The 27,116-nt window shown below is 45.9% G+C and overlaps 1 protein-coding gene and 1 pseudogene across 1 annotated transcript in view; one reads left to right on the forward strand and one right to left on the reverse strand.

Moving 5' to 3' along the window:
- Positions 1-320: 320 nt before the first annotated feature.
- LOC140087450 (U2 spliceosomal RNA) lies at positions 321-460 on the reverse strand (annotated as a pseudogene).
- A 669-nt stretch (positions 461-1,129) lies between these two features.
- Positions 1,130-27,116, forward strand: part of LOC140133433 (vomeronasal type-2 receptor 26-like) — a 55,220-nt gene continuing 29,233 nt past the window's right edge. The window contains exons 1-3 of the mRNA XM_072153662.1: positions 1,130-1,443; positions 2,106-2,280; positions 25,097-26,053. Coding sequence (XP_072009763.1) covers positions 1,130-1,443; positions 2,106-2,280; positions 25,097-26,053 — 1,446 coding nt within the window. The remainder of the gene's footprint in view (positions 1,444-2,105; positions 2,281-25,096; positions 26,054-27,116) is intronic.

Consider the following 27,116-nt stretch of genomic DNA (forward strand, 5'->3'; position numbering starts at 1 on the left):
TGCCATAGCACCTGCAAGATCAAGGGGGTTAGTGATACCTACTAGGAACCTCTCAGCAGCTTCTTGGTCTGTGCTTTTCGAGGTGTAGAGGCTGCTGTAGAAGTCGGCGATGACTCCCATCGTGGCCTCCTTGCCCCGCTGCATGTTTCCAGCTTCATTGCGCAGTTCAGTAAGGGGCGTGTGGCTGACGTGGACTCTCCTGAAAAAGAAAGAGTAACATTTTTCACCCCTCTCCAGGGAAGTTCTCCACCGTGAGGGCTAGGGGTTCAGCTAGGGGATGAAGGTTTGGGTTAGTGCCGCTGATTCCTGGGGGTTGCCTTATGGGCTGGTTTCTGAAATGCTGAGACCCCGACTAGGGGGGTGATGGTGGTCTCAGTGAAGGGAAGGGAGGGTTTGGAGTTGGTTGGTCTGATAAGAACAGATACTACACTTGATCTTAGCCAAAAGGCCGAGTAGCGATCACAGCAAGGAGAATTTTGGCCAACCCTATGATGATAAGAGTTCATAGACTGACAAGGCCTTCTTCCAGATTCACTAATTTAAACCCAGTGGATTTTTAAACCCCTGGCTGAGATTTCACTGAGAGGGGGAAGTCTGTATTTCCTCCTCCCTCCAGAAAGGTACCTTCTGTGTCTGGGTTTTTATTAAAATCTTATAACATTTGATTGGAAGATGGCACAACCATCACTTCCAATAATTAGGGTACCTCGCTACCTCTCACACTCTACCAAATTGGGGTGTCTAGGCCTAACATTAGGTGTGTTCTGGGTTTCCATGCAGCTACGTTTTTGATACGCTGGCCAGGAGGGCATCTAGATCCTTTAACTCTCACATGTAACTGAGGGCACATAATTATGAATTATGTCCTAGTTATGGGACAGCTATGATACCTCTTTGTCCTGTCCTGGCATTTGGTAGGAAAGCAACACTTTAATCCCCTCATCTCAGGAATAAATCTGTATAACACTAGGACGGCTGGAAATGGTTAATTCTTCTTCTTTCTTCTTCTACATTTATCCAGTGTAAAGACGGATGAGGACACAATCACCGGGGATCAGATCCAGAATGATGTGAGATGAGATCAGACAATGTAAAATATATCCCATCATCCTGTATAAGAAGAGGGGAGATGATAGCAGTCACCAGGGTGGCCCTGATCCTGGGAGCCGCTGTCTCTGTGTCACCATCACATCGAGCACAGGAGATTGTTCCATCATCATCTTATTCCTACAAGGAGATGTTCAGTCTCTTTCTTCTGCTGCTTCTTCACTGGTTTCCTTTCACAGAATTAGGTTGTGATCTCAGGATAAGAAAAGTTAAAGATTATGAACATAACACTCACCAGGATGGAGACCTCATCATTGGGGGGCTGATAACAAAATATAAATCTTCATATAATCTACTACTTCCATCAGAATACTTCCCAGATATACGTTGTGTAGTGTAAGTCCTTGTCATTCTGTATATCATGTTCTGTAGTGTGAAGGAGCTCGTGTTTCTGGGGTCTCCTTTCGGACCCTCTGCAGACAGTCTCCTGGTACCTACATGCAGTGTACGGCTTCTATTATATCATCACTGATATCAGATGTGTAGGTGGTTACATCCACTCCCTGATCCCTCACATCCCTCGTCAGATCAGTTCTCTGTCACCAGACACTTCATGTACAATACAGCTGCTGATCTGTGGGGTCTGGATTGTTAGACCCCCCAGTCTGATATGGGGGCCTAGTCCATGGACAGCTCATTATCTATATAGAAAAGCTCTTTATGGTGTTACTGCACATATACAGGGGGTGCACAGTACAGGGGACATCATGTACATTGTGAGCTGTAGGGTGTAGGATCCTGTGAATATGGAGCCTCTCATCATGTGTTTTATCATCAGTTCATGTCACTTCCATCCTGATGTCACATCTCTGTATAATACGAGGCTGTTATATGGAAATGTAAGGGGAAGCTATTAGGAGGTCAGGAAGGGGGCACATACTTATTACTGTATTGTATAAGGTAAATCTGCAGTAATCTCTCATCTTCCTGAGGTGTGTAGTACAGACATGTCCTCTAGTCACTTACTCATCTGGATGTGTCTTTATCTTTATTCACAGGCATGAGTTTGATGGATTTCTACATTCTCTGATTTTCTTCTTTGCCATTGATAATATTAATCATAATCCCGACATCTTACCCAATATTACACTGGGATACAATTTTTATGACTCGTGTCTAGATGGACGAGTGGCGGTCAGCCGTGTGTTACATCTTCTGTCTGGTCCAGATAAGGTGATACCTAATTACTCCTGTCCGGGGCGTGGCCAGCTGGCTGGTGTCATTGGGGATCAGTACTCATCTACCACTATTCCTGCAGCACAGATCCTGGGACTATACGGATATCCTCAGGTACTGGATACTGCAGTCATTATCTATTGGTACCAGCAGGTGCCCCATACAGGAAGCTTTTGTGCCCCCGTCCACCGCAATCCCAGGGCACACATTACTGATCACCACTGTGACCCATATGACAATGTCACACACACTAGGAGGTTAGTCAGTGACTACAGCACAGATCCTGGGACTATACGGATATCCTCAGGTACTAGATATTGCAGTCATTATCTATTGGTACCAGCAGGTGCCCCATACAGGAAGCTTTTGTGCCCCCGTTCACCCCAATCCCAGCACACATTACTGATTACCACTGTGATTCATATGACAATGTCACACACACTAGGAGGTTAGTCAGTGACTACAGCAAAGATCCTGGGACTATAGGGATATCCTCAGGTATTGGATTGTGTAGACGTTGTCCATCGTGTAATATGGGTGATACAGGATTACAGCGCTAGACCGGGGTCAGACGGGTCTTATCATTACACAAAATGCAAAGTAATTCTGTATTCTCTGCATTCATGTCACTCACAATCTATACAATGTTATAAATCTGGTAATTCCCTTTGTATTGTACATGTCTGTATCTTTTTATAACATCTGACCCTTCTCTGACCCTTCTCGGTCCACCCTTATGTGATAAGTCTCCTAGAGTAATTGTTGTACAAGCTAAATCAGGGCCGGGTCTCTTGTGTATACATTTAGTGGTGATATTGGATACTTGTATCCATTGATAGTTTGCAAAGAATATCATATTCTGAATATATACGATACAGTCTTTATAAGGATGATGCAGTTATACATTGCAGGAGACAGGTAAGGCGCCAGGGTCTGCACAGGGAAGCTTGGCCAAACACCTGGAAACCTCAGAAAAGGATGGAAACACCACGGAAATGGACAGGAAACAGCAGGGGCAGCATGCATGGATGCCTCTGAGGCTGCTTAATCGCACCATTATGCCAAAATTATGGGCAACAGCATGGCGATGACAGAGTGACAGAATGAGGCTAGATAGCATCTAAAACATCCAATAATTGACCTTGACACTATAGGGGACGGCAGCGGCAGCAGCGGCAGGCTAGAGAGTGGCATGGCGACATACCCTAAATGGACCCAGGCTTCAAACCAATGGGTGGCAGAGAGGAACCAAAGGAGGTGAGCAAGAAGCGCTGAAATTATTTCCTATGTGAACAAAAGGTTGACAGTATATTTAGTCGATAACACAGCATGGTGGCGACATAGTGACCAAGATCCATAACGTATCTGGTGAAACACCCGAACAATGAGCCTGACACAGCTCGTTTGATAAGGGGACGACATGTGGAGCCATCCATGGAGAGGACTTCCATGATTAAGAGCGACAGTATGGGGCATCCATATTGCTTCTATGATTGAAACTTCAGGTCTCCAGCATAGTGGCGACAGATGCGCCGAGTTCCATTATGTATCTGGTGAAACACCTGAAAATTCTGCCTGACACAGCTCGTTTGATCAGGGGATGATGTGCTGTATATCCTCTCGCGCTCCAGCGTCTGGGGTATAGAGAGTTGAAAGTTGCGCATGGAGACATTGGTGGACGCTGTGGAGGCGAAATGGACAGGAAACAGCAGGGGCAGTATGCATGGATGCCTCTGAGGCTGCCTAATCTTGGGATGGAGCTGGCGGTTCGCTGCCAGGCGAGTTTTCGCCTGTCCAAGCCCCTGTCTCTCGGCTCCTCCGCACCCAAAATGGGCCTGGGGGCCAGAAGTGTTTACTTTGAAAAAATTATAATTTTCAAAGCAGGCGGGAGCTACATACAGCACTTCTAAGACCCTTTTGTATAAGTATAGTAGTGTTCTTATAAGTTTTGGTTATGGCGGATGAGGGGAATGTAAACAGATGCGCAAGAAGCGCTGAAATAATATCGGTAAATGATAAAAGTTTGCCAGTATATTTTGTGGATAACACAGCAGGGTGGCGACAAAGTTAACAAGTTTGATGTGGAAGCCATGAAAACAACCCAAAATTCTGCCTGACACAGCTCGTTTGCTAAGGTAACGATGTATGGAGGCAGCTATATGAACGACTTTGGGAGGCAGCTATGGAGATGATGTGCAGTGGTAGCAATGGAGACAAAGTGTGGAGGCAGCTATAAAGATGATGTGTGGAGACTGCTATGGATACAATTAAATTTGGATAGTGCCTATATTTTGTAGTCCAAAAAAGTTTTCAAACCAGAGGAGCAGGTAGGTGGTCCTCCAGAAAAATTAAATAGATTGAGTGCCTGTATATGAACGACTTTGGGAGGCAGCTATGGAGATGATGTCCGTGGGTAGCAATGGAGACAAAGTGTGGAGGCAGCTATAAAGACGACGTGTGGAGACTGCTATGGAGACAATTAAATTTGGATAGTGCCTGTATTTTGCAGTCCAAAAAAGTTTTCAAACCAGAGGAGCAGGTAGGTGGTCCTCCAGAAAAATTAAATAGATTGAGTGCCTGTATGTGGCAATCCAAAAAATTGGTTAAAACACAGGACCGGGTAGGTGGCCTTCAGAAAAATTATATAGCTACAGCCAGTTGGCCCTGGCAACTGCTTTAGTGTACAAAGAGGAGGAGAAGGAGGAAAATGAGGAGGAGGAGTGCATACATTATTCAGGTTGAGCTTCCTTCACCTGGTGGAGAATGGAAATCATGAGAAATCCAGGCTTTATTCATCTTGATAAGCGTCAGCCTGTCAGCGCTGTCAGTCGACATGCGTGTACGCTTATTGGTGATAATGCAACCAGCTGCACTGAAAACCAGCTCTGACAACACGCTAGCGGCAGGGCAGGCAAGAACCTCCAAGGCGTACAGCGCCAGTTCGTGCCACATGTCCAGCTTTGAAACCCAGTAGTTGTAGGGAGCTGTGTGATCACTTAGGACGATGGTATGGTCAGCTACGTACTCCCTCACCATCATTCTGTAAAGATCAGCCCTACTCTGCCGAGACTGGGGACAGGTGACAGTGTCTTGCTGGGGTGACATAAAACTGGCAAAGGCCTTGTAAAGCGTACCCCTGCCAGTGCTGGACAAGCTGCCTGCTCGCCTAATCTCCCTCGCTACTTGTCCCGCAGAAGTACGCCCTCTGCCGCTAGCGGTGTCAGATGGGAAAAACTGTTTCAGCTTGTGCACCAGGGCCTGCTGGTATTCATGCATTCACACACTCATTTCCTCTCCAGGGATGAGAGTGGAAAGATTTTGCTTGTACCGTGGGTCCAGGAGAGTGAATACCCAGTAATCAGTGCTGGAATAAATTCTTTGAATGCAAGGGTCACGGGATGGGCAGCCTAGCATAAAATCTGCCATATGTACCAGAGTCCCACCTCACAAGAATTCACTCCCCTCATTGGCCTGACTGTCCATTTCCTCCTACTCCAACTCCTCCAACTACTCTTCTTCTGCCCCTACACGCTGAACAGTGAAGGATTGAGCAATGCTCCCCTCTTCTGTCTCCTCCTCCACCTCCTCCGATATGCGCTGAGAAACAGACCTGAGGGTGCTTTGGCTATCAACAAGGGAATCTTCTTCCCCTGTCTCTTGTGACGAGTGCAAAGCTTCCGACTTCATGCTGACCAGAGAGTTTTTCAACAGGCCAAGCAGTGGGATGGTGAGGCTGATGCTGACCATCTGTGTTGACTCCTCAAAGTTACTCAGCACCTGACAGATATCAGACATCCACGTCCACTCCTCATTGTAGACTTGAGGAAGCTGACTGACCTGACTACCAGTTCTGGTGGAAGTTGACATCTGGCAGTCTACAATCGCTCTGCGCTGCTGGTAAACTCTGGATAACATGGTTAATGTTGAATTCCACCTCGTGGGCACGTCGAAAAACAGTCGGTGAGTGGGCAGTTGGAGGGGGCGCTGCGCTGCCCTGAGAGTGGCAGCATCTGTGCTGGACTTCCTGAAATGCGCACAGATGCGGTGCACCTTCGTGAGCAAATAAGACAGATCGGGGTATGTCTTGAGGAACCGCTGAACTATGAGATTTAACACATGGGCCAGGCATGGCACATGTGTCAGTCTTCTGAGTTGCAGAGCCGCCACCAGGTTACGGCCGTTGTCACACACAACCATGCCTGGCTTCAGGTTCAGCGGTGCCAGCCACAGATCAGTCTGCGTCGTGATGCCCTGTAATAGCTCTTGGGCGGTGTGCCTTTTATTGCCTAGACTCAGCAGTTTGAGCACCGCTTGCTGTCGCTTAGTGATGGAACTTCTGCTGTGCCTAGAGCTACCGGCTGATGGCGCCATGCCCACGGATGGTAATTCGGAGGAGGAGGTGGAGGAGGGGTGGGAGGAGGAGGAGGCATAGTAGGCCTGAGAGACCTCGACCGATGTAGGCCCCGCAATCCTCGGCGATTGCGGTCCCAGCCTCCACCAAGTTAACCCAATGTGCCGTCAGCGATACATAGTGGCCCTGCCCGGCAGCACTCGTCCACATGTCCGTGGTCAGGTGGACCTCGTCAGAAACGGCGTTGGTCAGGGCACGGATGATGTTGTCTGACACGTGCTAGTGCAGGGCTGGGACGGCACATCGGGAAAAGTAGTGGCGGCTGGGGACCGAATACCAAGGGGCAGCCGCTGCAGCATCTCAGGGCTAAGTAGTTTGGAGATGTGGATGTTTAGGGCTTCGGCGTGTGGGTGAGTTGCACTGTACTTCGTCTTGCGCTCCAGCGTCTGGGGTATGGAGAGCTGAACGCTGCGCATGGAGACATTGGTGGATGCTGTGGAGGATCGTGGAGGCGAAGGTGTGGTTTTCGCACGGGAGGTGTTTGTGCCAGGGTCCTGGGCAGGGGGCTGACTAGCAGAGGCAGCAAATGACACAGGGGAAGGAGCAGTGGTGGACCCGGCCGGAGGTGAATGGCCTTGGTTCCATTGAGTGGGGTGTTTAGCATTCATATGCCTGCACATACTGGTGGTGGTTAAGCTTGTAGTGGTGGAACCCCTGCTGATCCTGGTGTGGCACATTTTGCACACCACAGTCCGTCGGTCATCCGGTGTTTCTTTAAAGAACCTCCAGACTTCCGAAAATCTAGCCCTCGCCACGGGAGCTTCACTACGTGAAATATTTGGCGCTGATGCACCAGCTCTGGCCCTGCCTCTCCGTCTGGCTCCACCAGTGCCTCTTCCAACCTGTTCTCGTTGAGGACTCGCCTCAGTCTCTGAAGCACTGTGTTCACCCGGCCTATCAACCCAGCTTGGGTCTGTCACCTCATCATCCTCCGATCCCTCAGTCTGCTCCCCCCTCGGACTTCCTGCCCTGACAACAACTTCACCACTGTCTGACAACCGTGTCTCCTCATTGTCCGACACCTCTTTACACACTTCTTCCACTACGTCAACAATGTCATCATTACCCACAGACTGCGACCGGTGGAAAACCTGGGCATCGGAAAAGAGCTCAGCAGCAACTGGACAAGTGGTTTGTGACTCTGGGAAGGGTCCAGAAAACAGTTCCTCAGAGTATGCCGGTTCAAATGCCAAATTTTCCTAGGAGGGGGCAGACTGGGGGGAAGGAGGCTGAGGTGGAGCAGTGCTGATTTCGGTGACATGGATGGACTGCGTGGAAGACTGACTGGTGGACAAATGGCTAGAAGCATTTTCCGCAATCCACGACATCACCTGTTCGCACTGTTCTGGCCTCAACAGTGCTCTACTACGAGTCCCAGTAACTTGAGACATGAACCTAGAGAGTGTAGCTCTGCGGCGTTCCCCTGCTCCCTCATCAGCAGGTAATGTCTCACCCCGCCCAGGACCAAGGGCCTCTGACCCCTGCAGTGTTTGGACGCCCACACCCACGCCCCTCGTCCTCTACCCCTAGCCCTCGGGTTCAACATTTTCAAAATTAAAGTGTAAACTGTAAATTTTTTTTGTTTTTTTTGTGTTTTTTTGTGTTTTTTTTAAGAAAACGATGCTATCCTATTGCTATGGCTATTTTCTAACCTACACTGACAGCACACAACAGGATTTTGTGCTGTGCCTGATGACTTTTAGTTTTGAAAAAAAAAAAAAAGAAAAAGCAGACTGTGCCTAATTCAATCAAACCCCTAACAAATTGTCCCACTTAGGTGTTTGAGATGGATATGTGTGTCACTAAGAGCTATACAGAACGCTGCAAGACTCCCTGCAAATTCGTCACTACTAGTGTCAGCAAGGCCAGCCACAAGCAAATCAACAAAATATACATATAACGCTATTGTAGGCCTAAGAAAGCCGGTTGGGTTCTTGTATGCCTAGTTTCTAACCTACACTGACAGCACACAACTGGATTTTAAGTCACTTTAAGTTTTGAAAAAAAAAAATCGTCAGACTGTGCCTAATTCAATCAAACCCCTAAGAAATTGTCCCACTTAGGTGTTTGAGATGGATATGTGTGTCACTAAGAGCAAATTCCTCACAATATGGTACTAGCTGCACTACTAATGCCAGCAAGCCCAGCCACAAGGAAACCAAAAAAAAGTAAAATAAAACGCTATTGTTGCCCTAAGAAGGGCTGGTGGGTTCTTGTAGAATCACTCCTGCCTAACACTATTCTAATAGAACACCCTAACGCTATCCCTGACCAGCAGCAGCTCTCTCCCTAGCGGCATCCAGACAGAGAATGATCCGAGCAGCGCGGGCAGGGACTAGTCTATTCCAGGGTCACCTGATCAGGCCAGCCAACCACTGCAATCGACGTGTAAGGGTACCACGTCATGCTGGGTGGAGTGCAGAGTCTCCTGGCTTGTGATTAGCTCTGTTTCTGGCCACCAAAAATCAAAACAGCGGGAGATGCCATTTTCTCGAGCTGGCGAAGTATTCGAGTGTGTTCGCTCATCTCTAGATATAACCTCTTACAAATCTCTGCAGCAACTCATGTCTCTGTTTTTTCTACTAATCTCTCGTAATCCATGCCAACCTTCAAATCCTTTTTTACACTTCACACAGAAACCCTGCTAACTTTATTAAGATTCCATTCTTCTCCACCCACAATTTCTTTTAAATATGCCCTCTGTGATGATGTGTGCAATAAATTTGAATCTGTGCATCTTTCTTCCTTAGTTCCTCTTAAAAAATGGATCCAGCTAAATGACTCTGCCTCCCCTGCTGCTTTGTCCTATGACTGACTGCTTCAAACCTGATAATAGGTAGGGTGGAGGAGTGTCCATGTACCATAATGCAATTTTCAGGTCATTCCTTCTGTATCCTCTCTCACCTTTCCATCTTTTTAGGTCAACATCATCAGGCTTTTCTGCCCATTCTTTTTTTCATGTGGTTGTAGTATATTGTCCTCCTGGCTTACCAGATCAGTTCTTTGACCACTCTGCCTCTTAGCTCCCTTGATTTCTAACCTATGAGATTCCAACCACCATCATGGGAAACTTTAACATTTTAACTCTCAATCCGTCCTCCTGCCTCTCAGCTCTTATCACTAACTTCCTCTCTAGATGTTTTACAACTCTCTGATTCTCCCACCCATAAAGAGGTAAACACTTTCTCCAATATCTAATTTACTAATTCTTCCTCTATACTTTCAAACCATAACTTTCTTTCTTATGTTGCCAATCTTTACCTTCTCACAATCCATCCACTTACCGATCATACCTGAACCCACCTGCCATCGTTACTCACCAAGTCATAGAAGCCTTACAGTCTTTAGTATCCCCATATCCTCCTTCACCTGTCCCAACCTGCCAACTATCCATTATAATCATATTGTCAAAATCACCCAGGATGAGATAGTACCACTCTCTATCTGAAATTTTTGACGCTGATGAAGCCACCTTGACATACAAACCTGTTTGCTTTGGAAGGGCTTCAGAAGTGCCAAATATGTGGGGAAAATCATGCACATCTGCAGACTTCCTGGTGCAGTGACTTCCTGGGGCAGGATATTGTGCATGAACACATCTTAACCTGGCTCGACACCACTTAGCCCTAAAACCAAAATTTTGGGGTTCTTTAAACTCCTCTGATGTGTCCCAAGAGTAAATGTCACCTCCCTTATCCATTGCTGGAACCCTCAGTGCTGGAAACGACCCTCTGAGAAACCCTGAGTCTGGTCCCACTCTGGCAATCTCTGGCTGTCCGGGTTTCCACAGAACATATTGGGAGCTGTGTGCAGATCCACTAAAGCCCAAAATCGCTGCAGCCTGACATTGCTGCAAGGAGACGCTGCAGCCTGACATTGCTGCAGCATTTCTCCTCTGCGACCACATGGGAGACAGCTGGGACCCAGCAGTGCATCTAGGGATGGAAGCTGCCTAGCAGAGAAAGAAGACAGGTTATATTATTCATTGGATTATGACTTCCTTCAACCCCCACATGGTACCAAGTTTAGTAAAACTGCCATAAAACAGTGAACTGGTGGACCGATGAAAGCTGACCACTGTCATCTGCCTGCAAGGGGTTACTCACAGCCCTGGTGGGGATGCCATCTGACAGAAAAGTGAGCTGCTAGCATGTACTCTTCTATAGTTATTTTGCTGTCTTCAGTTCTGTTAGTCTGATGTAAAGATAGGCAAATTTTTCAAAAATTTGATTTGCAGAGTTCTTCGAATTTTCCGACAATTTGTTTTCGAATTTTCAGGTATTTCCTGGCTGCAGAGAGCCTGTAGGGTGTTGTAGAACGTTGTGCCATGCTTAAATATGCATAGGGAGCGTGGTTTGGTCTTCAAACAATGCTGTGTTTTAGTATGACACGCACATGACAGCCACCGCTCTTAGTATCGCTTCACTCTTCACTACCATGTGCACTTACATAAGCCAACTTCCCCAAATAAGCGAAGCGGGAACGCAGCCTGACAAGGTAACGTCTGTGCCAGCTCAAAAGGACCGAGCTGAGGGCCAAGATCCCACTATAACATCATAGAGTGCACTCTTTTTACACTGACATCAGATGGTTCCATATATTATGACAGAACCTGTTCGCAGTAATTCTGCATTGACAACACTGATCATTTTGCCCTTCTTTTCATCCATCAGTGTCCGCTTTCAATCGGTAAATAATCCATCAGTATTGTTAAGGCCAAAAACAAATAGAAGTTGATCCAAAACAGAGATGACCAGTACATGGGATACTTGCATGTCCTCTGTGTTCTGTATCCACTCCTGCTTTTGGCTATCAACCCTGAAGTTTTTAATTTCTTCTGACAGATGAAATGAACGGGAAAACCAAACATAGTGGCAATATCATAGAGGGATGGAGGATGAAAATAGCATTATGGAAGTCACAGGGTGTTCCAGGGAGACAGCGGTCAGTTGGCAGCAGCATGAGAAGGCCGCAAAGTGGCAAAATGACAAACTATGGAGACGCTAGCAACATCGTAGGCCACAAAGTTCCTGAATGACAAATACTGAAGGCGGTGGCAACATTGTAGGCCACAGAGTGGCACAATGACAAAGTGGAGAGGTGGCTGCAGCAGCAGGAGGTCAGAGAGCTGCACAATCACAGTTTATGTAGGTGGGCGGCAGCAGCATAAGGCCAGAGAGTGGCACAATGACAAATTCTGGTGGTGGCAGCAACATGGTAGGCCACAGTGTGGCAGAATGGAAGAGTGTGGGGGAGCCAGCAACAGCAGAAAGAAGTCAGAAAGTGTGGAGGTGGGTGACAAATCCAGTCCCTGGTAAAGATGATGGGAGGCAGATGAAGCAACTGGCAGCAGATGTGTGGCATCAGGTGGGTGGCAGCATCAGAATAGTGGCTGAGGCAGGTCGTTATAATCCAGAATCATTTCTCACCATTTGGAGGAGACGTCATGGATGATCTAATCTGATGCATTAGGCATTGGTGAGTTGAGATTCTGGCCGATCCAAGCCTGACAAAGGTCAGTCTCTCCACCTTACTGGTGGACAAGCGGGTTATCCTTGGGCTAACGATGGTCCCTGCTGCACTGAACACCCGCTCTGATGCCACACTACTGGCTGGGCAGGACAGCTTCTCTACTGCAAACTCCGCAAGTTTCGGCCACACATCAAGTTTGGCTGCCTAGTAGTGCAGTCCAAGTAGGGGTGGGGTGGTAGAGTGCTGTCCAAGTAGGCCACCACCTGCTGGTGCAAGGTCTGCTCCATGTCCTGCTGCTGGTGGCAGGTGGCATCTATCCTACTCACTAGGCGGATGAAAGAAGCTGCTCATTAAGCACCCCAAAAGCTGACATCCTGGACTTTGAGAAAAAATCACTCCAGCAACTATGTGGATTTGACACAGATTTCTTTATCTCAACTTTAGCAACAAAACAGAATTGAAATTTGGGGTATACAGATCCCCCAAAACAGACACCCTGGACTTTGAGTAAAAATCACTCCATCAGCTACTCAGTACGAGCAGCTAGATGCTACAGACAGCACATGCAATGTGAAATGACGGGATTGCAAATGGCCGTCTCTTTATATAGGGCTGTGAAATCACATAAGCCTGCCGGTTGCTGATTGGCTTACATGTCTGTACATGTGATCAAGGGTGTTCCTTTCTTCTTCCCAGAGTTCTCTGCCCCAGGATTGCGGGGCCTACTATGCTTCCTCCTCCTCCCACCCCTCCTCCTCCGAATTACCATCAGTGGGCATGGGACCATCAGTCAGTAGCTCTAGGCACAGCAGCAGTGATGTCGCTAAGCGTCAGCAAGCGGTGCTCAAACTGCTGAGCCTAGGCGATAAAAGGCACACTGCCCAAGAGCTATTACATGGCATCACGGCGCAGACCGATCTGTGGCTGGCACCGCTGAACCTGAAGCCAGGCATGGTTGTGTGTGACAACGGTCGTAACCTGGTGGCGGCTCTGCAACTCGGAAGACTGACATTTGGGCCAAGCCTGGCCCATGTGTTCAATCTGATAGTTCAGCGGTTCCTCAAGACATACCCCAATCTGTCTGATTTGCTCACGAAGGTGCGCCGCATCTGTGCGAATTTCAGAAAGTCGACCACAAATGCTGGCACTCTCCGGGCAGCGCAGCGCTGCCTCCAACTGCCCACTCACCAACTGTTGTGCGACGTGCCCACGAGATGGAATTCAACATTAACCATGTTATCCAGAGTTTACCAGCAGCGGAGAGCGATTGTAGACTGCCAGATGTCAACTTCCACCAGAACTGGTAGTCAGGTCAGTCAGCTTCCTCAGGAGTGGACGTGGATGTCTGATATCTCTCAGGTGCTGAGTAACTTTGAGGAGTCAACACAGATGGTCAGTGGCGATGCCGCCATCATCGGCCTCACCATCCCGCTGATGGCCTGTTGAAAAACTCTCTGGTCAGCATGAAGTTGAAGAAGTTGACGAGGGAAGAAAATGTCCTTGTTGATAGCCAGAGCACCCTCTGGTCTGTTTCTCAGCGTGTATCGGAGGAGGTGGAAGAGGAGGAGAATGTAGGCGAGACAGAAGAGGGGAGCATTGCTCAGTTCTTCACTGTTCAGCATGTATGGGCAGAAGAAGAGGAGTTGGAGGAGTTGGAGGAAATGGACAGTCAGGCCAGTGAGGGGAGTGAATTCTTGCACGTTGGGACTCTGGCGCATTTGGCAGATTTAATGTTAGGCTGCCTATCCCGTGACTCTTGTGTTCAAAGAATTTATTCCAGCACCGATTACTGGGTATTCACTCTTCTGGACCCATGGTACAAGCAAAATCTTTCCACTCTCATTCCTGTAGAGGAAAGGAGTGTGAGAGTGCATGAATACCAGCAGGCCCTTGTGCACAAGTTGAAACAGTATTTCCCTTCTGACAGCGCTAGCGGCAGAGGGCGTACTTCTGCGGGACAAGTAGTGAGGGAGAGTAGGCGAGCAGGCAGCTTTTCCAGCACTGGCAGGGGTACGCTTTACAAGGCCTTTACCAGTTTTATGTCACCCCAGCAAGACACTGTCACCTGTCCCCAGTCTCGGCAGAGTAGGGCTGATCTTTACAGAAAGATGGTGAGGGAGTACGTAGCTGACCATACCATTGTCCTAAATGATCACACAGCTCCCTACAACTACTGGGTTTCAAAGCTGGACATGTGGCACGAACTGGCGCTGTATGCCTTGGAGGTTCTTGCCTGCCCTGCCGCTAGCGTGTTGTCCGAGCGGGTTTTCAGTGCAGCTGGTGGCATCATCACCGATAACCGTACACGCTCTCGACTGACAGCGCTGACAGGCTGACGCTTATCAAGATGAATCAAGCCTGGATTTCTCATGATTTCCATTCTCTACCAGGTAAAAGCAGCTCAACCTGAATAATTCTCATGTATGCACTCCTCCTCCTCATTGCCCTCCTTATTCTCCTCTTTGTACACTAAAGCAGAGGAAACTGGCTATTTTTTGCCAGGGCCAACTGGCTCTAGCTATAGTACTGTATGTATTTAATTTTTCTGGAGGGCCACCTACCTGGTCCTCTGTTTTAAACAATTTTTGGGAGTGCCACATACAGGTACTCTATCTATTTAATTTTTCTGGAGGGCCACCTACCCGCTCCTCCGTTTTGAAAACTTTTTGGACTGCCACATACAGGCACTATCCAAATTGAATTGTCTCCATAGCAGCCTCCACACGTCGTCTTTATAGCTGCCTCCCAATGTTATCTCCATTGCTTCCTCCACACGTTGTCTCCATTGCTGCCTCCACACGTTGTCTCCATTGCTGCCTCCACACGTCGTCTTTATAGCTGCCTCCCAATGTTATCTCCATTGCTGCCTCCACACGTTGTCTCCATTGCTGCCTCCACACGTTGTCTCCATTGCTACATCCACACATCATCTCCATAGCTGTCTCCAAAAGTCATCCACATAGCTGCCTCCATACATCGTCCCCTTAGTAAACGAACTGTGTCCGGCAAAATTTTGGGATGTTTAACGGCTTCCACATCAAACTTGTTAACTTTTTCGCCACCCTGCTATGTTATCCACAAAATATACCACCAAACTTTTATCATTGACCGATATTATTTCAGTGCTACTTGCGCATCTGTTTACGTTCCCCTCCCCTGCCATAACCAGGCCAAATACTTATAAGAACACTACTACACTTGATCTTACACAAAAGGTTTTTAGAAATGCTGTTTGTAGCCCCCGCCTGATTTGAAAATGATAATTTTTTCAAAGTAAACGCTTCGGGTCCCCAGTTCCATTTTGGGTGGGGAAGAACCGAGAGGCAGGGGCTTGGACCGGTGAAAGCTCGCCTGGCAGCGGACCTCCAGCTCCATCCCAAGATCGAACTAACATTTTTTGAACTGCAGCAACCTTCAACCTACAACCTGTAACCTTTTACCTCTAAAATCTATCTTTTCACTCCTCTTTTCTCACCCCCTTACATTCACCTCAGGTGCTATAATCGTCCCCATTGCCACCGCAAGTCGTCTACATAGCAGCCTCCACACGCCGTCTCCACAGCTGCCTTCACACGTTGTCTCCATAGCAGCCTCCAAAAGTCGTCTCCATAGCTGCCTCCACATGTCGTCCCCTAGCAAACGAGCTGTGTCAGGCTCATTTTTCGGGTGTTTCACCAGATACGTTATGGAACTTGGTCACTCTGTCGCCACCATGCTGTGTTATCGAATAAACATACCGTCAACCTTTTGTTTAAATAGGAAATAATTTCAGTGCTTCTTGCTCACCTCCTTTGGTTCCTCTCTGCCGCCATAACCAGGCCAAATACTGATACGTACAGTGCTACACGTTATCCTCACCAAAAGGAATTTTTTTAATTGGTTTGAAGCCAGAGTCCATTTGGGGTATGTCGCCATGCCACTCTCTAGCCTGCCGCTGCTGCCGCTGCCTCCGCATGCCGTCCCCGATAGTGTCAGGGTCAATTATTGAGTGTCTTAGATGCTATCTCGCCTCACTTTGTCACTCTGTCATCATCATGCTGTTGCCCGTCATTTTGGTATAATGGTGCGATTAAGCAGCCTCAGAGGCATCCATGCATGCTGCCCCTGCTGTTTCCTGTCTATTTCCGGTACTTCAGGTACTGTCAGGTCGGCTAAACCCTCACCTGCTGGACTTATTATTGCTTCACCAGATTCCCCAGAGGCCAGTCACTAAACGGGTTACAGGTCTGCATACTCATATTACATCACTGAGTTCCCATAGTTCACAGGTTTGTAAACTGGTTCTCCAACAGGGCATCATCCTACACTCTTGGCACTTCTCCTGTCATGGTTCTTACCACCCGGATGCCCATCTAGGACATGGTGGACTTGATGAGGGGGACCACACAACACGCAATAAGTGACATAAGCAAAATCACAATTCCCAATTTCCCACCCACTTAAGTCAAGAAAACCTTCCAATTCCCCAACCACAAAGTGAAGGACAAAGTGTCCACTCTAGAGTTTCTCTTGAGTTCCCTGGATCGTCCTTCAATCTTTTCAAGGTCAAAGGTAATGGATCAATAGGGGGCGATGTCATCTGGGATGTACATGCAAAAAGCCACTTCCACCATCTCACAGACTCCTCCCTGCTCAGCTAGGGTATTCTGGAGAATAGCACCTAAGAAAAGAACTGTTGAAGTTATCAGACTCTGACCTCCCTTCAAAATCAACTTTTTCAAGTGCTTTATAACAGAGATACTCAAATACCGGATACCTCAGTGTCATTAGCTACAGACATTGGAGAGGAGCACCTTTGGTGAGATATAATTATTTCTTTTCCCAGAGCATTAGAACTGAGGTCATGTGGTCTTGAAGACCAACTTTGGTGAGACCTTACTAATTTTTACCTCAGGTTTGGTAAACACAGAAATGCTATTGTATTTCCCTATTATCAGGTCCTTGAAGCAGTGGAGATAAATCCTCTCAACTTTTTTAGAAACCACAACAATTGTCTTGCACCTTGCAAGAGTATAAAATCATCCTTAATGACTTCCACATACAATAATTCCCCCTTCTTATGGCCACTCAACCCCCGACCCTCGGTGACCCATACAACACCCCCTTCTGCAACTCCTGGCCTCCTCCATGTCACTTCATATATTGGCCTAACATCCTCCTTCATCTCCCTTCAGTCAGATGCCCCCTATCCTCCTTCTTCTCCCATCATACAGTGGCCCCCTGGCCTCCTCCATCTCCCCTCATATAGTGGTCTCCTGTCATCCTCCATCTCCCATCATATAGTGACCTCCTATCTTTCATTTCCACTCATATTGTGACCCCCTGTTCTCTGCCGAATCTGGGATGGCTAGGAGCTATGGTGGAGTTGTTTATCCATGCTAGAATTGTGCCTGGTAAGATGATCCGTTAGATACGAGCATATATATGTTTGTATGTATGTATGTGTGTGTGTGTATGTGTGTGTGGGGGTATCTGTTAAAGGAATCTGCATCATCCTTTACAATGACCAAAGTTTGCACAACTGCTTCGTGATTTTGGGGATTTTATAGACTCTGTTTTGAGTAGAAATTTTAACAATGCCCTTTTCAAAATACAATTATTAACCACAATCTACAGGAGCCATTGTTTGCTGCTGCTGTGGCAGATAGAAGGTGAACCGTGATTGGTTGCAGTTTTGCCACAGGTCATTAATATGAGTTCTGAGCCGTGACTGGTAACTATATGCAATGAGTATAAGACAGCTTTTGTGTGAGGTAATATGGTTAGGACTAGAGAGACAGACAAAGTGACAGTCATGCAAAAAGACAGTCAGAGATAATCAGATATAGAGGCAGTCCGAGATAGTCAGAGAAAGACACAGTCAGAGTCAGTCAGTCAGAGACTGTCAGGGTCCAAGGCAGTCAGTCAGAGATTGAAACAGTCATTCAGAGACAATCAAAGTCAGAGACAGTAAAAAATAGATAAATATAAAATATTTTTTTGTTACTGCTAAAAACAGTACTATCCCGGGCGATACCGGCAGCTACCGCTTGTTGTTAATAATATTCTAACCCATGGGACAATACTTGAGAACTGTTTTGTTTATAAATCTGTGGCTACATTACAGCACTTTTGAATCTTTGTAGATAGTAATCTTGCTAGTGTTTATACTTCTATTCCTGTGTGCACTTTATGCTCCATGGAGTGTCGGTGGATGTATAAAGTTTTAGTAGCCCCCTTAGATGTATCATAATGCTACCCAACAATACCTGGGGGTGGGCTACATAAAATGTGGAAGGTATCTCCTGCAAAAACAAGAGAGACTCCTAAAGAAGGATTCCAGGGAGCAGAGGGTGGTTCTAGGTGTGCAGCACTACCAATGGAAGAAATCGTGCAATTATTGGGGGAATTTTGGGCAGAAATTTTAGCAGACATTAGAAAGACTCTGTGAAGTTAAACTCCAGAAAACAGTTGCATGAACCTTGATGATCAGGTGAAAGAAATTAGATTAGAGATGGAGGGTTTCTAAAAAGATCATAAAGGGCAACAGGAAAAACAGATCTAGGCATTCAGACTGGTGAACAATTTTGGTACTTTGGCTTTCGAAATAGAACATGCCCAGAGGACTCCCTTAAGAACTTTCCCCCTGACTCAGCTCTTCTGAATTATCAAGATCAAAGTTTTATTTTAAAGAGTAAAATAACCAACCCACAAAATAATTGAAAATCTTGGTGAATAGATCCATTTTTTCCTGATTTTTCAAGGGATATCAAAAGGCCTGAACAAGGTAGAGGGAATTTAAGAAGAGGTTGATTGTGGACAAATTGCAATATTGTTCTCTCCTAACTAGTGTGTCATCTGTAAACATGGTCGCTATCAGGGGGGTTAGGTGAGAATTTGTTCAAGAGGCCCTGACTAGAGAGGGGTCTCGACCCCCTGGAGTCCAATGAGAGTAGTACAGTTTGTTCTGTTTTATCCCTTTTCACTGCAGCAACAGTGAGAAAAGAGAAGAGTGGGCGGAGCACAGAAGGAGATCATGATGGGCTCAGGGAACAGGAAGAGGAAGCAGAGGGAGGTATTTAATCCTTTGTCCCCCCCAAATAGCCTCCAGCAAGCTGGATTGCCCTCCTGCCTCTCCTACCTGCGCTCACTGTGGGTAAGTATGTATGACATGTGTCTGTATGTATGTGTGTGAAATACATGGACATACAGTACATAACCTGTGTGTGCATATGTCTGGCATACTGTACATATGTGAGTGCATATTCCTGCATGGAATCATATATATTTGGGGTCAGCGGTACATTCCATGAAAAATAATACTTTTATTTTTCAAATGAGTTGCAAAATGAACAGAAAATACAATCCAGACATTGACAAAGTTTTAAATAATATTTTTTTCTTTAAAAAGTTGTTTCTTTGCTGCAGTTCCTGCATTGCAGACCTTTGGCCTCTAGCTGGTAATTTGCTGAGGTAATCTGGAGAAATTTCCCCCCATGCTTCCAGAAGCCCCTCCTACTAGTTGGATCAGCTGGATAAACACTTTTTGTCAAGCTGTTCCCACAACGGCTCAGTGGGGTTGAGTTCTGGTGACTGGGCGGCGGCTACATTGGATAGATACCAGCTGCCTCAATCTTCCCTTAATAGTTCCTGCAGAATTTGGAGGCTTTGGGTCATTGTCCTGTTGTAAGATGAAATTTGCTCCCAACAGGCATTGTCCACAGGGTGTGGCATGGCGTTGGAAAATGGAGTGATAGCCTTCCTTATCCAAAATCCCTTTGACCTTGTACAAATCTCCCCCTTTTACCCCAGACCACCACATGACCTTCCCCCAATGTGACAGATGGGTTAGACATCTCCCAGCATCTTTTTAGTTGTTGGGTGTCTCTCAAATGTTCTTCTGTTTGATCTATACTTCTCAAACTTTTTTTCCAATCTTCCTCTGTCCAATGTCTGTTCTTTTCCCTTTATTAATTTATTATTAACCAGTCTCAGATATGGCTTTATCTTTGCCCCTCTGCCCTGAAGGCCAGCATCCTGGAGTCGCCTCTTCATGGTAGAGGTTGACACTGGTGTTTGGCGGGTACTATTTAATGTAGCTGCCAGATGAGGACCTGTGAGGCATCGGTTTCTCAAACAAGAGACTTGAATCTACTTGTCTTGTTACTTAGTTGTGCAGCAGGGCCTCCCATTTATCTTTCTACTCGGTTTAGAACCAGTTTATCTTCACCTCTGAAGGGAGTAGTACACAATCTTTAGTTTCTTTGCAATTTGTCATAGTATTCTAAGAACAAAAATAGACTGTGGAGTTTCACAAGAAAGTTGTTTTTTTTTTCTAGCCATTGTGAGAGTTTCGTAGAACAACAAAGGGCATTCTTCAGTTTTTCAACCAGCTCAAAGGAAGGCCAGTTTTATAGCTTCTCTAATCAGTCAAAATGTTTTCAGCTGTCTAGCATGTTTTTACAAGGGTTTTCTAAATATCCATTAACCTTATTACACAGTTAGAAAACCCAAGGTACAGTTAAACTACTGAGGTTGTGGTTGTTGGAAATGGGCCTATATACACCAATGTAGATATTGATTTAAAAAACAGACATTTGCAGATATAATTGTCATTTACCACATTAACAATTTAAAGAGTGTATTTATGTTTCATTTAATGTTAACTACATTGAAAGAAAATTAAAGAAAATTTGAAATAAGGACATTTCTAAGTGACCCCAAACTTTTCAGATATGGTATATGTACACTAGATTTTGTCTAGCAGGATTTCTGCTGATATGTACTAGGGCAGGGGTACACAATCCAAAGCCTGCGGTGCAGTGGAACAGAAGGCTGCTTTAGGATTGAACCAAACAAGAAGGAACAGATCGAGGGGAAAGGGAAGAGGCAATGAATTATGAGTGTATAGTACTGGATCACTCACTCAGTGCCCAAGTGGCACCCCTCATATGGTGTACGCATGAAGTCTGGTACCTCAGACAATTAATGAAACCAATGGTATCCCCCCAACGAAAGTGGAGGGAAAAGAGGAAGGACTGATTTATGACAGTGATGTAAAAATGGAAATTTTATTTATGCCAACAAAATATTGCATAAAATATGGCAAATACATAAACAAGATACATAGCACACAGTGCGGTGGGTCACAGAAAAATGGCAGTCAAGAACCGAGACAGTACAGGAACATGATGGTATAAAATATTGAGTAGACCCCCATATTACTGATTTATTGGTCAGGCACGGTATTCACTACAAGCAAGCACTTTAGAGGTCCCCTCGGAATGTATAGTCAATCCAGTCCTGTATAATATTTTATACCATCATGTTCCTGTACTGTCTCGGTTCTTGACTGCCATTTTTCTGTGACCCACCGCACTGTGTGCTATGTATCTTGTTTATGTATTTGCCATATTTTATGCAATTTTTTTATTTCATTGTCATAAATCAGTCGTTCCTCTTTTCCCTCCACTTTCGTTGGGCGGCTGCTTTAGGATGTAGAATGACAACATACAAGGTCCCGCTGCACAAGTTGCAAAAGAAGCACATTAAATGACCCTCCCACTTCCCCACTATACAGCAGTCTGCTGACAGTGAGGATGGGGACTAAATCTGGGGGGAAGGGGAAACCAGACCTCGGTGGGGAGCCTTAGGCTTTTCTCCTCAGCAGTACTTGTTGCTTTTTCTACTGCCTCTCGCCGCACAGCGGCTCATCATCATCCTCTTCCACACCTTGCAATCCGTGTCTGAAGAAGGTCTATAGTAAAGACCGAAACGTTCCATGAATTTGGATTGTCATACTTTGTACACCAATAAAATTCCTTTTTTTACATAATCAAATGGAGTTCCAAGTCTTTTATTATTAAACCTGGGGTGGGGCTTGCTATGTGAGACATGGGGGGGTTTGCTGACATGGAAGGGGGTTTACCTGAGTGAGTAGGAAGGCAATAGCTGGGGTCTAGTCTTCTCTCTAGAAGTTATATTCTTAGGGACAATATCATAGTAGTTATATTCCTGTACAAATGGGCAGTAATATAATATTTATTTTGTACATAGGGGGCAGTTTTATAGCATTTCAGCTAGAAAAACAACAACAGTAGGCTCTAGAATTTCACCTAGTTTATTTAGAGAACTAACTACTCCCAATATGAACAATGCCTTTAATTTACAAACAAAAGGCTTGTATAGTTGAGGCCATTCGGCCATATTTGTGTTTTAGCCCGTCTAATAGAAGGACTTCTTTTAGATCATGCACCACAGGTAATATGTATCCTAGAAAACTTACTGCACTACTCCATTTGTGGTTTATTTAGTAACATCCACTGCTTGTAATCAGCAATTTTGCATTTCTGAGATGTCACCCTGAGTTACGGAAGCATCTTTATTAACTTAACAGGCATCTCCCCTCTTCTGCTCAACCTCCCCAGGTCTGCCCCACACCTTCTTAAAACAGCGGGAGAGACTATATGCTCCTCCGCACCCTGAACAAAAGCGACGGTAACACCAGTCTGCAGATTCCTTTGTTAAACGGCCAACAATAGCCCTTTCCCGAAGCGGTAGTTCGGGAGGGGGGGTGGACTAAACCCCCCCGGGAATTCCCGAAAGGACTGCCCCACCTGCAGCGCTGCAATCAATCGCAGGATTGATATCCTTATGGTCCCATTTAATTGCTGGGTGCACCGCATTATGCTGACAAAACATAGTGCAGCCATGCATTACCCCCATATATCCGGTGTGCCTCCCTAATGGAATCTATGTAACAAAAAAACCTGTACAATTTTCCGGCACTTTCTCCCCAATCACCACCACCAGAATAGCAAAAGCCTGCAGCCAATTTGAGAAAGTCTGTGGTATTAACCGATACTGCCAGCGTTCCTCCTCCTTCTTACTCTCCTCTGGCTTAAGTCTTTCTAAGTTAAATTTTTCTAACGGAAGTAGGGAAAAAATCTTCACCTCTTCCCCATTCCAAATGCTTTCCGCACCTCCGGCTTCAAATGATCCCTCAGCAGACCCTCATAGCACACGTAAACCTCTCCCTTTTCCTCTTCTGACATACATACATCATCTACTAGCTTACTCGCCACCACCGGTGCTTGCGTAGTTTCTGATGCCTCCACCAGTGTTGGTCCCAGCCGCTGTCACTGGCGACACCACAGCCACAGACAGTCCAATCCCGATCCCCGCTCCACCCATCGGCCTGTAGTCTGGCACTGCACTGGAGCTGGAGCCCGGGCTTCCTCTGCTCCGCTATCGGACTCATCGTCCGTGTCATTCTGAACGGGACTGGGGGCGAGGCTTTCGGCGCCCACCTGCAAAACTGGAAGTTCGCCGGCATGCTACCTTTCCAAAGATGGCTGACGGAGCCCGACTTCAGGCAGCTCTGTGCTCCCTGTATGCCGGGTTAGGGAAAGGGCGATTTCTTGCTCCCCATCCTTGGGACCACGGGAGCCTCTTATCCTCGGTGCTCTGACCCGCTGCAATGAGTGCGGCTGCTGCTTAACACTTTAGCTTGCAAGCCAGCTGTCTCCTTGGTATCACGATCACGGCGCCAGGGGGGGCGGGAAAAGGTACTGCCAGGGCCCCTGTGCTCCTCTCCCCTGTCACAGCCCCGGACGGACGTCTCTTGGAGGAAGACAGAGGGTCCTTGCTGGGGTTCCGACAGTGACACAGGGGACGGGAAGATACCTCTGGACTCCTGGTGGGAGGACAAGACCTTCTGCTCCTCCTTGGCAGTTCATCCTCAACCACTGGCACCGAGAGAGCTGCTGCGATCCCCGCCACGTGATGCTTGATCCACCCCGGCCCATGCTGCTGAATCGGCTCCTGGACACGCCTCATCAGATCCTGGACATCAGCCTTAGCTTCTGGTAAGGGAAAATTGTTCTTTTCTCCCCAGATTCCAGTGACAGACTGACTCTACCTTGTGTATGTATATTTACAAAATATTCTAAAAAACTCCCTTGTACGTGACTGCTCCAGACTTACTCTAAACATCTGGCCCTCCCAACTCTCACCTTCTCATAACCCCATATGTAAGCTTAAATGTAACCCCATGTCATGCCGCTGATTCTGTTACATTACTTTCACTACAGTCCTCCTTTATGAGAGTCTATTGTTTGTCCCTGATCTAGCCCTTCATTCAATAGTTTTTACACTAATAAAAAAAAACCTACAGCCATTTTGCTGCCGCGATGTGGCTTCCTATGAGGTTCGTGCCCGTCTTCTTATTCAAGTTCAAATGATTGACATATCCTAAGTCCAATTCGAATTTTTCCAATCTATGGATAAGCTTATAGCTTTGTTCTCTCATTATTCTTGGATTTAAATTGAAAGCTAATGATGAGAATCTTCAGCTCTTAAAAATGTGTTTGAAAAGTAAATGAAAGAGAAAAATTTTCAAAGATATAAATTACAGATCTCTTTTATATTTATCTATTCACAAAAATATATTGATTCTCTTACGCAAAATAATTACATTTCATAGAATTTTAGGTTTTCTTTCTTCCACAGGAAAACTGGTGGAAATGATGTTGAATGGATATTATTAAATTATTATTATATTATTCTTATATATTATATCAATTTCTACCTTTTATACATTAATATTAGAATTACTTAAAGATCTCTCTTACTTCTCTTTTTCTTTTTACCATCCCCCCCCCCTTTCTTTATTTCATTTTATTTTTCTTGTTATTATTTATTTTTATTATTTATTCATTGAAGTTTGGATACGCCAGGTTTGGGGTCAATGACTTTTAGCACCTGCACTACTCCCCAATGCAATAAACTACAATAAGTACTTCCTAGAGACATATTGCCTCGCAGTTCACCAATATTTAAACAGTTAATTCATTATTTCTTCCCAATTCCGTTGGGTAAAAATGTGTTTTGAAATTTAGCTGCTCTCAGACAGAAATCTGTCCAGAATGATTGTTGTTTTGTGTCTTGTAGATCAGCTATGGAGCCATCGACCCCTCGTTATCTGATAGACTCCTCAATCCACATGTTTTCCGAACAATCCAAAGTAGCCACACCCACAATATGGTGATCATTGAGCTGTTGAAGTATTTTGGCTGGACCTGGGTCGGGATTTTAGTATCAGATGATGATAACGGAGAAAGAGAACTGCAGATACTGACAAAGTACATGAGAGAGAACGGGATCTGTGCCGCCTTCATCATAAAAATTACTCGTGAGAATTCTGACTTTGATTATGAATATAATGATGAGATTTCACATGTTATAAGAAATCCACAAGTCAGTGTCATTATAATGTGTGGGACCATGTCTAATAGGGAAATACTTTTACTAGAAAACCATCAACTTGTATTATTGAATAAAACCCTCATCCTCCCCCCATCCTGGGTCTCCAGTCCTGTCCTTCTGCAGATTTACTACGACAACCTGAATGTGAGTCTAGCGGTGGACTTCTCATCACAGCCTTTTGTAGGAGAGGAAGATTTTGTGAAAAATTACAAGAAATTACCCAAAATATCTCAGGATGAAACCTACTGGGAAATATTAGATTTTATAGAAGAAAACAAAAAATATCATTACTTTATTTCGATCTACATAAACACAAGTGGAGAAATGATGTTGTATCCCTATAGTTCCCCAAATCTGAGAACCCTCCTCTCCTCCGGGGTGACCCCGCGATTGTATGAGGCAGTAGAAATCCTGGCAAAGTCTCTACATGAAATGTTCTTACATATAAAAGACAAATATAAAGATAACCCAATAACTGGACTTGTACAATACACAGGGAAGTTACAGCGCTACATACAGAGGATGAAGAATTCCCGGGACCCAATGTCTCCTTCATATTACTTTACTGACCAGGGGGAAGCGCTACATCCATATAAGATCATGAATAAGATGTTTGTAGATGAGGCCACAGGGGACGGTGAAGTAGGAAATTTTACCCCATGGGCTGTCAGTGGTCAGAAGCTTTACATAAATCCCCAGTCTATAACCTGGAGACACACACAGGAGGTAAGTAGCCTTACATTATGTGTATATGAATGAGTAAAGCTTTGGTTTGCTGTTGATCCTCATATACTGCAGGTTACATATAGAAGTGACAGTTTTATATAGGGAAGAGAGTAGACACCATATTAGGGATGACCACAGGGACCTCTTGCTTACTAACCTCTTCCCAACATCTGATATTGTAATACATCATGGTTGGCAGTAAATTCCTGACACAAGACTTAATACTATGTTCAGTTTCAGGCACCGTCTGTACCAGAAGCTGTGAGTGTCAACTGTAAATAACAGCTGACACCGCCTCTAAAACCCATGATCAGAGATTCCTCCGCTGGTGGGTGTTTACCCCTTATACACCGCAGTCCTGTAAGGAGTTTCTGAATTTTCTTCAATAATATAGTAAAAAAGACAAAAATCAACCTAAAAGAAATTTAACAGTGTGTGCCTCCCTGTGCCCCCTTCTGTGCTGTCTCTCACAATGTGGTGTGCGTGTCCCCACCTCCTAGAGCGTGCTTGCGCAGGCTTCTCGGGATTTAGTGGGCCAGCGTGGCGCTGAATGGTTCTGGACATTCCAGGTTTTTATAAATTACCAGTCTCTTCCTGCAAGCCCTGGCAGATCTTTGTGCTTTTGAGAAATCTTTGTTCCTTGCCCTGTGTGTTTAGACTGATTTCCCGTTGTGACCCTGGTTCTGTTTCCGATCTTGCTTCTCCGCTGCCTGCCCTTACATTGAACCTGTGCTGCCTGTCTCAACCTCCTTCCTTTCCTGACCACGATTCTGCCTCATGACTCTGTACTGTGCCTTGGCTGCAATCGTGGACACAGTCGTGCCTGTGGAGCGACCTGGTGGTGCCATGACTCAACAAGTCCAACCCACTTTGAGATGGGCTCTGGTAAAAACCTGGTGCCACTTAGATTCCAATCCCAGGTGTCAGCTTTGAGAGTGGTACGCAGAGTTACTGTGGGTCCACTACCCATGAATCCTGA

This window comes from Engystomops pustulosus, chromosome 1, assembly GCF_040894005.1.
Source record: "Engystomops pustulosus chromosome 1, aEngPut4.maternal, whole genome shotgun sequence".
NCBI lineage: Eukaryota > Metazoa > Chordata > Amphibia > Anura > Leptodactylidae > Engystomops > Engystomops pustulosus.